Below are 18,290 nucleotides of genomic sequence, written 5' to 3'. Positions count from 1 at the left end.
GTTTGGACACGCAGGTGTGATAAAGGACCAAAGACATATCTTATATTTGACTGGTGCTACCCAAGTTAGAAAATAGCTGGTATTTACTACGAACTCAAGAAGGATTTTATGTTGTTCTGATCCCGCCGACAGGTTTGAAATAAATGTTTTCTTTTTAAAAAATCCCAAATATTAATCTTTCATCATAGAAAGAAACTGTAAACAGACATTATCGTCAGAGGTTGACCTTTCCAAACGGCCTTGAAGGGATTATAAATGACGAAAGCTTCTATTAGGAAAAGAGTAACCAAATGAAGGTTAAAGTTGTGATATTTCTGTCAAAGTCACTTCATTCATGACATGAATTCACGACCAAAAATAAATGTTTGCACTAGCCAGATCCTATTAAAAACATTAAGTTCTGCACTCATGGTTGATTCTGCTGAGACGGATGTTCACGTGACATGAAGTCTCTTTACAACTTAAAACATTTATTACAAAAGCAAATGAACAGACAAATATGTGAAAAATATTACAAAATGAGGAGTAGATGTCAAATTTTTTTTGCCTCATTTAATGCACCTCTACATGGGCACCAGTAGGTGCACAATGCACATCAAGACGGTACTTGATGTATTTTTCTGTAGCAGAGCCTCATCAATGGTTGCAGTGATCTTGTGCTTTAGGTCAGTGATGTCCGTATCTTTGTTCAATAAACGAGATCTTTATCATAACTCCACAGGTCTGCATATCAATAAGCCATGGTACACATTGAGCCTTTTTTATAATAGGGTTTCATTTACCACTACCTATACCTATACACAAATGCAATGTGATTAAAAGCTTTGATAACCACTGACTACATACAATACTTTTTAAAATGTATTTTAAAAAATATTACAGAGACTTTATGGACACCCTGTATATTAACAAAGAAAAATGCTGGAAACATGGAAATAGTTCAATATATAGAATATGTGGAGCAAACTTTTTTTCAACCTTTGTGACACTTGGAAAAGTGTTGTATGTGTAGATTCCATTTTATTCCATTAAAAAAAAAAAAAATCAGGGTTATTGAACTTGCATCTTTTAAAAAAAATACTTTATGTCATGTGTTATTCTACACAAAGGATATATTTTATCTGTTCCCACTTCTGGCCTCTATTGTGCAGATTCCATAGAGCTTCAGGACTTATACATTATATTTATATTTTATATAATGCAGTGAGGTACAAGGCCACAGCAAGTAAAATGAAAAAACAGTAAAAAACGCCTGATTGGCTCGTTGAAACTCAGATGTATAACACATTCACACCTGGGACGGCTGGTGCAACACCTCGGGGATCATAACATCCAGTGAGCCGATAGTTTGGTTACATAACAGAGGAGAGACAGTTTGTTTTGGTGATTATTAAAAGAAACGGTGATAACTGACTCAGTGCTTCCCTCCAGTGCTGACAGACAGGATGGCGGGAAGGAAAAAGGTGTGCTGTGGTCTCTCTGCTCTGGAGATAACGCTGACGGTTCTGTTCATCCTCATGACGGTCGTCAGCGTGACGCTCATCACACTGATGGTTACCTGGGAAACAGGTGAGAACACACACAGTGGATGACATGTTTACATCTGGAGCAGAAGCCATGAATCAGGAACTGGAGAATGTGGATTCATCTGCCGATGAGAATAGTCTCCAACAAAGGCACTTTTCCTTCCCGTTTGTTTGATAAATGATTAAAGTGAGCAGCTTTAAACTTTTTAAAATGCGAAACTATAGATTTGTGGTTTTGAAGATTTGAGTCTTCTAGTAATTGTATATAAAATGTCTCAAAACAACAAATGTGCCCAGTTTAGTGAGTCTTGTGAGAGTGAGAACAGGATAAACCTGCTTTCAGATCTAATTTAAGAATCATACTTAAACTATATTTTTGTGAGGTGTAGTTGAAGTAGCATCATCAGTAGCAGCTAATAGGAGGGCTGTGTGTACTTTTTATTTAAAATGTGATTATTACAGCACCATGACAGTTATTCTGACAGCATACTGGTGCCAACTGGTGCGGTCTATAAGTGTGTTTTTCGGGAACTGCGTCTACCAGACAACAAAGTCAACATCAAATGGATGTTTCGTTATTTGTTTCAAGGATATAACCAGTGGTGTAGAGGTGGGTATACGCAGGTGTAAGGGGTAAACCCACCAATCAGTTAAAAAACCACCGTCATATACAGGAGAGTTAGCCTACTCTCGCCTTGATAACCTTCCTATCTACTAGCCTGGATAACGCCAGACTATATCACAGATGAGATCTAGTCTGGAGACCACCTATTCATTTCTCCGTAGAGGAGGTTTACGATCCTCCAGAGCCGTTTATTGGGCGATACGTATGTCTGTCATAAGCGTCTGTACTTAGCTCTCAGCCAATCAGATCAGTTATACCAGATGACGTATGTAGAGTGACAGAAATTCAACAAGGAAGCATCGAGGAAGAAGACGGCTGATGTTTACATGATGGCGCCGAACGATTATTGCCGTTTGTGCAAGATATATATGAAGGAAGAAGGACACTCCACATATGCACACTCTCCAGACATATATTTTTCCCCCAAAAAAATAACGAGCATATCAGAGAGGTTATTATTAGGAGTGGTAGTCGCTCAACAGTAGGGGCAATCAATTGCCAAATCCTGTTGGAAGCCCGGCTAAAACCTTTTTGGTGGTGATAAAGGAGTTTAAAACCAAACATGGTTCTTCTTTTTAAATAAACTTTTGCTCTAAACTATCTAGAACTCTGTCTACAGCTAGATCGAAAGAGAGCTTCCCGTCTGCTGCAGCCATGTTGGATCTGTAAGCAAACTACAAGCTTCCGGCTGTCGAATAGTACGCGTCATAGTCTCGCCGGGCTAAGAATCGGCCATGGACACCGTGCCGCCTTGCAGTTCCAAACGAAATCGAGCGCACAAGGCAGCATGGGTATACCCAGGCTACCTATCTGCCTCGTCGTTTACTCACCTCATCAACAACCATTACACCACTGGAAACAACCAACCACAAAACACGAGACATACCCCCTAAAATCATTCACTTTGATGTATTATCTCTCTGCAGAGTGGTTTAGGTCAGTTTTATGAAAGATAAACCCAAAAAGCCTGAAAATGTGAAACCCTAATCCTAACGTGAAAAATTCATATTTATATCACTAGAGAGTGGCGGTATTGTCCTTTGAAACTAACTTCTCTGTTGTTCTGTCAGACCCGAAGCCGACCCTTCCTCCCAGTCCAGGGCCGACCCTTCCTCCCAGTCCAGGGCCTCAGCACCAACCCTACCTGATCGGAGTGGGCCGAGCTGACTGCACTGGGCCTCCAGCTGAAATCCCTCTGGTCAGTACAGACAAACTGGATACCCCAAAAGCTAAACTGAACCTGAAGCCATGTATCAGACTGCGTGGGCACATATTTGGTCCTCTCACTGAATACTGAGCGAAAAAAAACAACACACAAATTCCTTTTTGATCTGCAGAGAATCAAACTCCAAAGTCTGTAGCAAAGGCCAGACAATTAATGTGCAACTGGGTGTGTTTGTATTGATAATCTTTATGATTTCTCTGATGAAATCTGAGAAATCAAATGGTCACGGGACCATAAACCCTTTAGGTCAAGCTGGAGGAAACAAACAGTCTGAATGAACGTCAAGTTTTAGCAACAGCTGAAGTTGTGTGGTAGTGGACAGGACCATAAGGTTCTGGTTTTGGGGACCTCTGAATCACTATTCTACTTTATGCAGATGATGTGGTTCTGTTGGCCTCATCAGACCTCCAGAACAAAGGAGTGATGGAATGTAACTACGTACATTAACTCAAGTACTTACAACTTTTCACAGGATTCATGTTTGTATTGTGTGTGTGTGTGTGTGTGTGTGTGTGTGTGTGTGTAGATGGGTTATGCGAACCCTCAGCAGACAGCTGCAGGCATACACACTCGCCTGTTCAGCCGAGCCTTCATCATCGACGACGGGAAGAAGAGAGTCGTGTTCGTCACTGCAGACATTGGGATGGTATCACAGAGACTACGACTGGAGGTGAACACACACACACACACACACACACACACACACACACACACACAATACTGCATAAATAAAAATGTTAAAATAAAAATATTTAACTACACTTTTTAAAACAAAGCTTCAAAGTTCTTTTCCTGTTCAGACCAGGATTAAAACACTTCTCAAATAAAATAAATTAAAATACAAAAATAACATTATAAAACAAAAACAACAACAATAATAATAATAATAATAGCAACAAGAACAACAATCCAATATTATTTTAATAATAATGATAACAATAATAATACCTTTATTTTTATAGCACCTTTAAAAACAGTGTTCACAAAGTGCTTTGACAGAACATCATGAATATATATATATATATATATATATATATATATATATATATATATATATTAGGGCCGGGACTTATTAAAAAAATTAATCTAATTAATTAGAGGCTTTGTAATTAATTAATCGAAATGAATCGCATTCTAATCGCATGTAAATATCTGCCCTGAGAACAGTGAGAAGTCATTTTTTTCACATGGATTTTTAGTATACCATTGAATAATGACTGAATACATAAGCTGAAGCAACAAAAATATTGTTTATTTTTGTTCAAGTCCAACAGACCAGTGACATGTAAGCCATTAAGTGTAGCAATAGCATATTTATAAATATAGAACATTTGATAAATCCAGGTAGCCTATAGGTAGGTAGACCTTCTGTAAACTAGAATACTTTGGTTTTTGAAGTAAAACACAATCCACGCTAGCTAGCACACTAGCCGCTAGCTGCTATATGTTTAGCATCCGTATATATATATACACCACACAAGTTAAAAAGACCAAAATCATGTCAACTATATATATATATATATATATATATATATATATATATATATATATATATATATATATATATATAAAACTTACTAACTTTTTAACTTGTGTGGTATATATATATATATATATATATATATATATATACCACACAAGTTAAAAAGGCCAAAATCATGTCAATGCAAAATTTGTTTTGAGAAGTGACTTAAAAGAATTCATTGATTCAGCGAGCCTTAGGCCGCCTTGAGTCAAAAATCACTCAAATAAATAATCAAATATAACAATAATTGTAACAATAACAACAACAACAACCCAATATTATAATAAGTAAATAAAAAAGAGAGAATCATTCAGAAATCTTTTAGAACATGTAAAAGTCCCCAGAGGGAGAACAAAAAAATAAAATAAAATCAAAAGAACAAAAAAACCCAATGTAATAAATAATGTGTGTGTGTGTGTGTGTGTGTGTTCAGGTTCTGCAGGCCCTGCAGGTGAAGTACGGGGACCTGTACCGCCAGGATAACGTGGTTCTGAGTGGGACTCACACTCACTGCGGACCAGCCGGATATTTCCAGTACACGCTGTTTATGATCAGCAGCAGCGGCTACATCAGGGACGCCATCCAGCCGCTGGTCAACGGCATCGTCAAGGTGTGTGTGGGTCTGTGTGTGTGTGTGTGTGTGTGTGTGTGTGTGTGTGTGATATCACAGCTGCAGAGATCAAATAAAACAACACACATTACAACATTTTACATCATGAGCAAAATCATTTTTAAGAAAATGTGTCCAAAACTTTAGTTTTCAGAGTACAGACATCACAACATAAAACTGTACTCAAAGTTGAACCTTGTTTCCAGAATATAGACATGTCCTTGTAATGTAAGAATATTCAGGATATAGACACAGCCGGTCTTTTAATAAAAAAAAAAACAAAAAAAACAATTGGTTTTGTTATTTTGAGATTACACAATAATTAACTTGTTAATCTCGAGACACCAAAAGATCATTTCCTTTGATTACTCTTAACGTTTGGTGTAAATCTGCCAACAGCAATAAAAGGAAACAATCTTTTGTTATCTCAAGATTATGGCATAAAAAAAGATGGGGAATTTGCCGACCATATAAAATTATTCCCAGAATATAGACTTAACACGATGTAACCTGAAGCTTAATTTATGAATACATCACTTTTCTCCAGGGTATAGACCTAACCAATCATAACGTTATCATTTATTTTAAAAAGTAAAACTTTGCTTCCAGCATATAGACAGAGCCCAATGTAGCATGCATCAATACCGTTAACTGTTATTCAGAGTATAGGCACAACCCATTATAACATGAAACTGTATTTCTAAAAAGTATAACCTTGTTTCCAGAGCATAGACACAGCCCTTCATAACATACAGGTTGTTGTTTATTTGTTTGTTTGTTTTTTAAAGTAAAACCTTGTCACCAGAGTATAGAAAACTCCCAAAAGAACATACAATTATATTTTTGAAAGTTAAACATTGTTTCCAGAATAAAGACAGACCTGATTTACCATTTATAATCTTATATATAAATATATAATATTTCTTTTCTCCAGAGTATAGACATAACCCCACATACAGGAGCATCTCAATACATTTTAATATGATGTAAAAGTCCATTTCCAGTAGTTCAAGTCAAACAGCTCCAACCAAGTATTGAGTCATATAGATGACAAACTGTTCAGAGGAAACATTTACGTATTAAACAGACTTTTAAAATTGGTCTTTTGTAATATTAGACTTTTTATTGACAAACTGGATTTTAGGTCTTCAATAAATGTAAGCCATAATCATTATAATTAATGGATCTATATAATGTGGTATTTCCACTTTTTGAATTGAATTACTGACATTAATAAACTTTTCTATGCTACTCTAATTTTTTTAGAGGCACCTGTAACATAAACTGTATTATGTATTATTTATGTATGTATAAAGTATTACCATATTTCCAGAAAAGACCCAACATAACATTAAATGGTATTTTTTTTTAAAGTTAAACCTTGTTTTCAGAGTATGACCCATCATTGTATTTATTCTCCTTGGCGTTCAGTCCCAGCTAGGCAAGAATCCTTGGCTTTCTTTTTTACTTTTTTACCCTTTTATTTGTCTTTTTTATCTCTAACTCTGTTTTGGATTGAGCTTTTATTACTATTTTATTCTATTTTATTTTATTGTTTTACCGTTTTTAGTATTTTATTGTTTTTCATTGTTTTTTATTTATATGTGTGTGATTTATTTTATTTTAATAACTGTACAGCACTTTGGTCAACTGAGGTTGTTTTTTAAATGTCTATAAATAAACTTTGACTTGACTTGACATTGTATAAAACTCTACTTCTTAAAGTATAACCTTGTTTCCAGTGCATAGATGTAACCCAACATACCATTAGACTGTATTTGTGACAGTAGACCCTTGTTTCCAGAGCATAGACATAGCCCACGGGAACATGAAGCCCGGCAGGATCTACCGGAGCAGAGGAGCGCTGGAGGACAGCAGCCTGAACAGAAGTCCTCACTCCTACCTCAACAACCCCGAGGACGAGAGGCACAGGTACACAACCATTATGTCATTGTTATCACATTTCTATTTGAACTTATAACTTATAACTTGACATCTAAAGATGTTATGGATGAGTGCTGTTATTGATCCTTCAGGTATAAGTGGAACACAGACAAACAGGTGTTGGTGCTCAAGTTCACTGATCTGGACGGAGACGGGATCGGCATGCTCAGGTACAACAACAGCTCCCTCCTTCACAATAATAATAATAATAATAATAATAATAATCATAGAGTCAAAGACTTCACATCAAACACTAAATATTAATGCGGCGCACATACAAAATCAATGCAAGATGCAAATATGTGCCGTTTCCTGCGCAGCAGAGCATTAAACTACATTCAGTAAAACATCATTTTAAAATGAGTTCTCTCACAAAGCATGAATTCAGACTTTTTCCATGTCAGCATCATGTTGTAGTTATTTCATCATCCTTTGATCCGTTTAAGGACATTAAATCACAGCTGACCAGAGACCAGCTGTTACTGAAGTGGATGCTGTCTTGGAGTTGTATTCTATTTTATTCTATTTTTATTTATTTAGTCAACCAGTTCTACTCTGTACTTGAGCCCCTTTATTTCCCCCCATGGGGATCAATGAAGGAATATCTTTATCTTTATATTTTATCTTTAACCTGACTAAGGCTCCGTTTCCATGGTGACGGTCTGAACAGAAGACTAAAGTGGCGTCGCGTCTTCACTTTTTATTCCTGGTTTAGACGAGCGTTTTCAGGAGGAAATCTGCTGATACGGTGATCTAAAGTGTGTGAAATGTGATTGTATGCAGCCAGGCGGCATCACTTAAAGCCATAAGAGCATCTTTGGGCATGCAGAAGTTTTCACGCCACACATTTTCATCAGCTACTCCTTCCACAAAGTTCTCCTCCATCACTAGATCTCCCAGGTCTCGTTCACAGCCGTCTGGCTCCTCCCACCAATCGCTGCATCCAGAATGTGATGGAGGTAATTCCAGATCCTTCTCTGTTCACTAATACTATCTGTACATATCCTGGACATTTGGTGGAAAGACTCCTGTAAGTTTATTAGAGCTGCCAGAGCAGCTTGAAGGTCCCACCATGGAAATAATCCCACGTTTCTTTATTTCCTGTCCTGGAGCATGTATGTGACGTAAACACATACGTGACGTGAGCAGATCAGATCAGAGTTTTGTGTCTTGTCAGTGTAGACGACACGCTACGGAGGAGCGGATTACACTTTTACACTTTGGAGGCTGGTTTCAGATTTTAGCGTCTTTAAGCCCCAAAAACGCCGTCACCGTCTAAACGAAAGGCACTTCCCATAAAATATTTTGTCGTTTTTACCCGCGAGCGTCCTGGTGTGAACGGGGCCTGGGTTCAGGGCAGGTAGGGGTTCAGTGTCTCAGGATGATGGTTTTATCTCCGGTCCCATTCGAGTAATGCAACATGAAAGTTCCCCCCCACGCTGACCTGACCGTGTGACTCCGCCCCTCCCGACAGCTGGTTCGCCGTCCACGCCGTCAGCATGAACTACACCAACCGCATGGTGAGCAGCGACAACATGGGCTACGCCTCCTACCTGCTGGAGCAGGACAAGAACCCCGGAGAGCTACCTGGACAGGTGAGACAGGGCCTGCTGACACCAGGAGGTGGTCGCCATGACGACCAAAGATCTCACCACGTTTCTCTCTTGATTTGTGTGTGTGTGTGTGTGTGTGTGTGCTGTCAGGGAGGCTTCGTTGCTGGTTTCTCCTCCAGTAACCTTGGCGACGTCAGTCCGAACATCAAAGGGCCTCACTGCATGAACACTGGACTGCCCTGTGACTACCTGAACAGCTCCTGTCCTGTCGGAGGGGTAAACACACACACACACACACACACACACACACTCAGAACATTCTCCCATCAGCAGACAGTAAACAGGAAGTGTGTGTCCATCAGACTAAGATGTGCAAGGCGTTTGGACCTGGAGACGACATGTTTGACAGCACGAGGATCATCGGACACAACATCTACAGTAAGGCCAAGGTACCTGTCTGTCCTTATTAATACTGTTTCATTTAATAAAAGTGGATGAATGCAATTCATAAAAAGTCCTCACAAGTATCATTTTTTGTTTTAACTACATTGTGGAAACACTAGATTTTCTCCTTAGTGCTTTCTGGGGACAAAAACTAATGTCCCCACAGATTTTATTCTAAGATTAGGATCTGTTTTCTGGTTAAACCAAAAGTCAATTCAGTGTCTTCGCATCTGACAAATTGTGTGTGTGTGTGTGTGTGTGCAGGAGTTGTATGCTAACGCGGTGGAGGAGGTGACAGGCGTCCTCCACTCGGCCCACCAGTGGGTCAACATGACGGACGTCACCGTTCAGATCAACGAGACACACACGGTCAGCAGCGACTCAGTCTTTAGTTGACCATTTATATTTAGTTTGTTAGGTGCAGTTTCTTTCTTTTCTTCTTCTTCATTTATCCTGGGAGAAGTTGCTGGGCAGCTGCTGCAGTACAACGTGGGCAGGAATACAAACAAAACAAAATGTAAATGATTATGGTGTTGTTGAGAGAAGACTTTGATCTCAGGCTGAATATTAAGTGATTATTATTATTGTTACATGTGATATAGAGTTTTTCTTATTTAAAAAATGTGTCTCTGTGAATGCAATTAAGGACAACGCAACGCCTGAGAATTGATTCTGCTTTTCACCGTGTTCATTGTTGTTTGTTATTCAAATTAATTTCAGAACATTAATATGTGAAATATCTGTGTGTGTGTCTGTGTGTGTGTGTGTGTGTGTGTGTGTGTGTGTGTGTCAGGTCAGTACATGTAAACCAGCTCTTGGTCACAGTTTCGCAGCAGGAACAACAGACGGAGGAGGAGACCTCAACTTTACTCAAGGTGATCTGCTCACACTGTGTTTCTCCACCGTTATTCAGCCGATCCTTTTAATAATCCTACTGTATTTATGGTTTAAATCCATAGAAACCTGTCTGTCTCTCTGTCCATCTGTCTCTCTGTCCATCTGTCTCTCTGTCCATCTGTCTCTCTGCAGGCGCTGTGGAGGGCGACCCGTTCTGGGACGGCATCAGAGACGCGCTGGTCGGCGAGCCGTCCAATCAGACGCAGGAGTGTCATCACCCCAAGCCGATCCTGTTCAGCACCGGAGAAGTGAGCACAAGCTTCAGTATTAGTGACGCCTAACTGTAAAACTTTTTACTGTAAAGTTTATGGCGTCATATTTGAGTCAAAAGTTGCGCGAGCAATAACACATCTGCACGCGCATTTATTTCGTGTCACGCGCGCACTTTTTTGATCTTCGCGCAAATATTCAGCAACCGCGTGAAGCAGATTCTCCCCGTGCTCGCTCGTGGTGGAGCTCTGCTCGCGCGGAGCGAGGACTTTTGACACATTGGGGGCGGGGCCAAGGCTGACCCCAGGCCTCTTATGATTGGTCATTTTCCAGCCCTCCACGTGATAAATTCAGCACAGAGCAGATCGTTCGGGACAGGAAGTCGTGCACAGACACAAAATAAAACATTTTCAAAATAAAGTACCTCAGGTTAACGTATTTCACAACTTGAAGATGTCATGATGGGCGGCGACAGAGCTGAAGTTTATTTATATAGTCTATGAAACAGAGATCGCTAAGTGAACAACTCCTGCAGCAGCAGCACATACACACTGTACTGCTACAGAGCTAACTGTTAGCCTGTTAGCACATACACACTGTACTGCTACAGAGCTAACTGTTAGCCTGTTAGCACATACACACTGTACTGCTACAGAGCTAACTGTTAGCCTGTTAGCACATACACACTGTACTGCTACAGAGCTAACTGTTAGCCTGTTAGCACATACACACTGTACTGCTACAGAGCTAACTGTTAGCCTGTTAGCACATACACACTGTGGTGCTACAGAGCTAACTGTAGCTAACTGACGCTAACGAGGTCGGCCGGCTTGTTAACAAGAGGCTCTTGCGGCTCCGGCCAACCTCGTTAGCGCTCGTTAAGACGGAGTCGCTGGATTTGTCTCCAGTCGTTAATGAGGAGATGTTGATTCTCTTCCGGTTATAACACTTCATTACGCGGACTGCGGAGATACTGTATGATCATTTAGAAACAAGAAACAGCATTTTTTAACCTTTTTATTACCAGTGATGAAGCGTAGAGTTGTGGTCGTGAACGTCATGAAACAACCGTTGTTGTTGTTTAGATGATGCCGCCGCTACCAGCTGTCAGCAGTAAACTGAAAAGGCCACGTGGAGGGCTGGAAAATGACCAATCATAAGAGGCCCGGGGTCAGCCTTGGCCCCGCCCCCAATGTGTCAAAAGTCCTCGCTCCACGTGAGCAGAGCTCCACCGCGAGCGAGCACGGGGAGAATCTGCTTCACGCGGTTGCTGAATATGTGCGCGAAGATCAAAAAAGTGCGCGCGTAACACGAAATAAATGCGCGTGCAGATGTGTTATCACTCGCGCAACTTTTGACTCAAATATGACGCTATAAAAGTTACAGTAAATTACTGGCAGCAGTTTCTCCAGTGAGTCACTGTGAAATGTAGAGTTCCTCTACTGTTTTATAGAAATACAGCTCCGTCTACTGACAAACTGTCTCGTAACGAAGAGAAAAAAATAGTAATAGTGTGACATTTAAATGTTTAACTCTAAATTATGTTACAACTAATCCATTTAAACTCTATATTAGTATTACTGAAAAAACAACACATTGTGATTATTTCAGCCCTGACAAAAAAATAAATAAAACAAAACTTGTCTTATTCTCGAAAATAATGACTTTATTTTCCTGACATGCTCAGCTGAAAACAGTAAATTCCTGAAAAAATATAATTTTGTCCGTTGGAATGCCTGAGCAATCATGATAACTCCCACAATGCATTGCTTTCACAGCAATATACAATCATACAATCATAATACAGCAAGTTACTGTTAGAATCTGACTGTAAATTTACAGCAAAGTCTTACAGTGTGTCTAACTGTGTGTATGTGTGTGTGTCTCTGTGTGTGTCTCTGTGTGTGTGTGTGCGTGTGCGTGTGTCTGTGTGTGTGTGTGTCTCTCTGTGTGTGTGTGTGTGTCTGTGTGTGTGTGTGTGTGTGTGTGTCTCTGTGTGTGTGTGTGTGTGTGTGTGTGTGTGTAGATGAACTGGCCTCTGCCGTGGCATCCTCAGATCGTGGACGTTCAGATCATCTCCGTTGGTTCTGTCGCCGTGGTCGCTATTCCTGGAGAGATGACGTAACAACACTAAACTAATATAACTGAATTCATTAATATAACTAATACTACTAACACTTAACACTGCTTATTTAAATAAAAACTGCTGCTAATATATAAACATAATACTGCTAATATAAATACACTGTGAATAATGGCTGTGAAATCTACAGTTATTGACTGTATTATTCAGTTCATCACTGTGTTTGATTTTTACAGTATAGTTTTGTATAATTTACAATAAAAATCAGTCCTTGTGACAAAATTACAGTAGTTAAAACATTACTGTAGAAAAAACCCAGTAGACAGTGTAGTACTGTGAAAAGTAAATTAGACTACTGTATTTTTCCATTTTTATCATAATTTTGATCAGAATCAGTCCCTTACAAATGCTGTTTAAATAATCAACTTAAAGTAAAGCATGGAAATCTATTGTAAAACAGTAAATGTATAAATATTATTTTATTTAGTGTATAGAGTAATTACTTGCAATTACTCGTTATTTCTATAAAAAATAATGACGAAATTATTATCAAATTAACAGCAGTTTACTGTGCCGTATTGCCATATACAGTACCATTAAAAATCACAATATTTAAGAGTTTTTTATTCTTACAGTAAACAAATCAGTACTGTAAACACAACTAAAAAAATCTGTGTTTATTTTAATTTTATTTTACGGTATAAAAAACTACTGTAAATAAAAACACAGTAGTTCTACTGTAAATAATAAACATAGTAAGTTACTTGTTAATTGCTGCCAATAAGTTGCTGTAAAAATCACAGTAAATTCTTACAATAATACAAAATACAAAAATACAAACATACAATACAAAATACAAAATACTAATACTGCTAACATATATCCAAAAAAATACCAATATGTACATAGTACTGATATATATACATATTTCTACTTAGATAAATACAAAATACTACTAATATAACATAATACTGCTAATATCATTACATAATGCTACAAAGAAAAACACAAAACATTGTTAATATAAATATAAAATACTGCTAAATTTGTCATTTATATAATGATTACAAAAAGCAAAAAAGAAAACACAGAATGCAAAATTAAAGGAAGAGAGCAAATTATAAATATAAGTATTTGCAATTATAACCTTCCTATATATTATATTAACTGTGATGTCTCCTGCTTGTTGGCTGACAGCACCATGGCGGGGCGGCGGCTAAGAGAAGCTGTGAAACAGGTGAGACACACACCTGCACTGCCGCACACCATAGACTGTCTATGAATAATGGAGGTCGTCATGGTGACGTCACCAGCTGGTTTGTGGCCCGTTGGAAGCATCAGTTCAGCGTTCCACTGGTCTCCATCTTTCTTTACGATACGTGGAGGAGGAGAGGGATCTGATCACTGACTACAGCCTGCTAATTCATGTTAGCATTAGCTGGAGCATTAACTGGGATGTTAGTTTTGGCTAGCAAAAAAACAAAAACAAAATGTATCTTTCTTACCTCAGAAAACTGAGCAGCGACTCCTTGGAGTGTCTGTTAGTCCAACCAAACACTGAACAAGACATTTACTGAACAAAACGTTCAAATAAACTGTCATTAAGTGGAAATACAGTGAAAGGGTCAAAGTTATGAGACCAAACCGCTAAACGTCCTTTTTAATATCTATATAACGTTATATATAACTTTATTGACTCGTTGCCGTGGATACGCATTGTTCTGCTTCTCTCCTGATGACGGCTCGCCTTGTCAGTGACCTGTCAATCAAAGGTAGCCCCGCCCCAAATCATACGATTCTTTATCTTCTATTTTCTTCTAAATGGGGCCATTATTAGAACTATTGACATCAGATTGTCTTGAAGAAGATGTTTTACTAGCGATTGAGACCATAGTGTTGTCCTGAAAAAATGTTCTGAGGTAATAAATCAAGTGAGAAGTTTTCAAATTTAGCACTGAAATGAATGGGCAGATTTTTTTTGCAGCCAAACTTAGCACCCCCTGCTGGAATTTCCGGTGAATTGCAGCTTAAGGCACTTCCTGGTTGGCCTCCATGCTCAGACACGGAGGTTGCCGCCTGCTACACACCTGCAGGGTGTCATCTGACCTGATACTGTGTGTGTGTGTGTGTGTGTGCTAGGAGCTCCAGTCTGAGGGGGCGTTCAGGGACTCAGAAGTGGTGATAGCCGGGCTGAGTAACATCTACACTCACTACATCACCACCTATGAGGAGTACCAGGTACAGCAGCTGAGGCTCATGGGTATATATATATATATATATATATATATATATATATATAAAGTATATAATATATATATAAAGTATATAAACACCTGTGTTCCAGGTGCAGCGGTATGAAGGCGCCTCCACCATCTACGGTCCTCACACGCTGACTGCCTACCTGGAGAAGTACCGCGGCCTGGCCAGAGCCATCGCTCAGGTGAGACGGGGCGGATCACACCTTTACCATCAAACATTCAGCAGTTTTCTTTCGTAGACACCTTCCTTTTATGATGTGTTAAATCAAATTTCACTCTCTGAACTCACTGTATTGTTCTATAAAGAATTGAACCGAGATGAGCAAGTGGGTTAATATAACCCCGATTACCTATTTTAGAGTTAACAAGGTGACAGTTGCAAAAGATACATTACGCCTCTTAACGCTGGCTTATAAAGAGCTATAGCATTAACAGTTACTATGAGCTCTGAGCACCAGCCTGCAGACTGTAATAAACATTATTTATTTAACAACGGTGTATATTTATCATTGTAGTTTGTGCGAGCTCGGCTCAATCTTGAGTGTTTTATTTGGATTACACCTTTAATAACTGATAATTGTTTATTGAGTACTTGGTCAATGTAGTGTGACGTATTTCAGTTTTACTTCTTTTATTTGGAAGGAGTCGATGGAAAACTGTTTTCTTATATTAAACTTAAACTGTTTTACTGATTGCTGCAGTTTGTGTAAGAAATTGCACTCCTCATAGTCATAACTCAATAAAATCAATCAAATCAATCAAATCTGAACACACAAACATGTTGTTTTTAGATTTATACTGGGGATACCATTATATCTGATGTTCATCCACAGTAATCGCCTATAAATCCACTTAAAAATCACATATAAAAAACTTTAAATGTTACTTCAGCATCACAGTAATTCACTGCAAACAGGAGCCACTGGCACATCATTCTGCTCACTTTATCATACATTATCATTCTTCATAAATGCTTTTGCATATTCACGTGAGATGGTACATGGCAGATACATTTTCTCCAATGATTGGAAGCAAAGATTGTCCTAATCCCAATCTGGGCTATAATTAGAGTTAAAACTAAAGTAAAACGGGAATTTTGGGACAGAAGTTTACCTCAAGAATGCACCACTGGATTATCCGCCATTTGATTTTTTGTAAAAACACATTTTTAACCAGTCCTCCAATTTTGTGCAGATAACAATCATCAAGAAGCTTGCAGGATATGTCCACATATGTACCCTAAATATGCCCTGAAGGTTTAATTAATATCGACTACTAGGGGGCGCTACTAATCAAATAAACACAAAACTGTCTCATTTCGAAATCGCTTCACTTTTACACGTTTCCAGCAATGAAATCTATTTCTCACTCCATCTGGTGGGGGCGCCACTAGTTTCAAACATATGCATGAGCTCTGTGCAAATTTGGCCATAAATTCGCAGCAGTTTGTCAAGAAATCGCTTAAGTCAGTGAATATTTTTAATTAAGCTGTCGAAACATGTCCCCAAAATGTCTTCATACGTGACCAAAAGGGGGTGATGGTTTGCTGAAATGTGAATTGTGGCCTTCCATAGATTTGGATGTAAATTATATAAATAGTTATCTGTGATGCAGGAGTCAGAAACAGTCTAAAGCTTTAAACTTCTGTCTGCATTGGCTTGAACCCCGGGATCAACAATTTTGGCTATATCTGTTTTTCGGTTGTTTTTTTAAGGACAAAGTTCTGGAGCTGCCGGTCGGCCCTCAGCCTCCCTTCTTTGAAAAAAATCTCTTCAACCTGCTCCCTGCACCGCCTGTTGATAAAAAACCAGAGAACACCAGCTTTGGAGAAGTCCTGCAGCAGGTCTACCCCGTCTACAGACAGGTAGGACCTGCCTCTCACTGTGGCATCCCTCAGGGCTCGGTACTTGGCCCAGATTGTGCCAGTCTGAAGATGCTGCTGATTGTTACCTCAGATTGTTTCAGTTTAAACTAAATTAATTTTCTAACATTTCTATGCTGATGACACGCTGCTGTTTTTCTGTTAACATAAAGTAACTTTGTGTGTATTTCAGGGTGATGTTGTCTCTGTCACGTTTGTAGCAGGAAACCCAAGAAATTCAGGAGACATCGTAAGACCAAAAACTGCCATATTCCTTATTTTTGTACTTTGTTTGTTTCCTTGTTTCCTCGCTAACCCCGTCTTTTCATGCATTACAGAGAGATAAAACTTTTGTAACTGTGGAGATTTATGACAACAGAACGGAGACCTGGGAGGTCGTCCACAATGACGCATCATGGGAGACCAGGTGGGTTAGTGTGTTACTCCATGTAAAAGGCAGTGATGGAGGAAATATTCAGATACTTTATAGATAAAAGTCCAAGTGACACCAACCTCGAGCTACAGCTGATATTAAACTCTTCTCTCTGCAGGTTTCACTGGCTGAAAGGTTCGAACCAGCAGAGTAACTCCACCATCGAGTGGCACATCCCCCCGATGGCCCGCAGCGGCATCTACAGGATCAAACACTTTGGACATTACAAAAAGAGGGTAGCCTTTAGACCCGTCATCACGCCGTACGAAGGCACATCTGACGTCTTCAGAGTCAGCTCCAGCTTTTACTATCAGTGAGATCACATGGTCCTGCAGGGTCCTGATCACTGAGGAACAGAAACAGATTCAAAGAAAAAGAAAGCATGCAGGACTTTATGGTCCAGCCCAGTCTCTTTCTATTTCACAACCTGAAACCAAACTCATTCACAAGTTCATGATACAGGTATCACACCAAGAATCTGCCAAAATAAAACAACTACCATGCTTATGCTTATTATTTTTATGATTCAACTTTTATTGAATTTTTACAATTTTTTTACAAAACCACACTAACAACCAATTAAGGAAAGGGAAAAAAGGAAAAAAGGGACAAGATTAAGATACACAATCTTATGATAATAAAACATAAATAAAAATAAATAAATAAAACTAATAAAATAAAAATAAGTACATTCGCTGTCTACAGATAGTCTTCCAGTAAACATTTCCCTGTAATGAACCCAGTCTGCCTCCACCTTCATTCCCATAATGATCAGTGATACATTTCAGCTACCCTGTAAAGAATATAGTCTTAAAAACATTCCCCATTTCTCATTATATTCATCAATAACATTTGTTATACTATAGGATATCCTTTCAAAAGCAGCTACTTTACAGCCTAACTCTGTAAGCCAGTCCTCTGCATCTTTCCACTTTCTCATGATCATCTGTTTACCAATCATTATACTTGTCTGAATCCAGCTGGCTAAGGGTTTTACAGTATGGGCCATGGGTTTAGGGTTACCTGATATGTAAAGACTGGGGCAGAACTCAAAATCCACTCTTATGACCTCTGTGATAATCTGCTTATGCTTATT

General features: G+C 38.9%; 1 protein-coding gene across 2 annotated transcripts; it reads left to right on the top strand.

Moving 5' to 3' along the window:
* Positions 1-1,445: 1,445 nt before the first annotated feature.
* Positions 1,446-17,951, top strand: asah2 (N-acylsphingosine amidohydrolase 2). Of its 2 annotated transcripts, none has more exons than XM_059324938.1 (20): positions 1,446-1,569; positions 3,276-3,349; positions 3,903-4,046; positions 5,335-5,511; positions 7,316-7,443; positions 7,548-7,625; positions 8,930-9,050; positions 9,159-9,284; positions 9,371-9,457; positions 9,717-9,821; positions 10,246-10,327; positions 10,482-10,597; positions 12,586-12,680; positions 13,840-13,879; positions 14,782-14,880; positions 14,987-15,082; positions 16,615-16,764; positions 16,955-17,011; positions 17,100-17,188; positions 17,313-17,951. In XM_059324938.1, exons 1-20 carry the CDS (start codon positions 1,446-1,448, stop codon positions 17,509-17,511), a joined length of 2,187 nt encoding a protein of 728 aa, XP_059180921.1. In that variant the 3' UTR covers positions 17,512-17,951. The 2 variants fall into 2 exon arrangements, with proteins under 2 accessions (XP_059180921.1, XP_059180920.1); XM_059324937.1 differs by having other exon boundaries at positions 3,252-3,349.
* Positions 17,952-18,290: the final 339 nt, after the last annotated feature.

The sequence above is a fragment of the Centropristis striata genome, chromosome 21 (genome assembly GCF_030273125.1).
Source record: "Centropristis striata isolate RG_2023a ecotype Rhode Island chromosome 21, C.striata_1.0, whole genome shotgun sequence".
In the NCBI taxonomy this organism is placed as follows: Eukaryota; Metazoa; Chordata; class Actinopteri; order Perciformes; family Serranidae; genus Centropristis; species Centropristis striata.
The sequence above is the reverse complement of the archived record's forward strand: the minus strand, read 5'-3'. Positions and strand labels throughout refer to the sequence as shown.

Bases quoted from the DNA above. Each gene is read 5' to 3' on its own strand.
- asah2 (XM_059324937.1), top strand. From the start codon at position 1,446: ATGGCGGGAAGGAAAAAGGTGTGCTGTGGTCTCTCTGCTCTGGAGATA. The intron at 1,570-3,251 runs GTGAGAACACAC...CTCCCAGTCCAG, and splicing joins GATGGTTACCTGGGAAACAG to GGCCGACCCTTCCTCCCAGT. The intron at 12,681-13,839 runs GTAACAACACTA...GTTGGCTGACAG, and splicing joins GCTATTCCTGGAGAGATGAC to CACCATGGCGGGGCGGCGGC.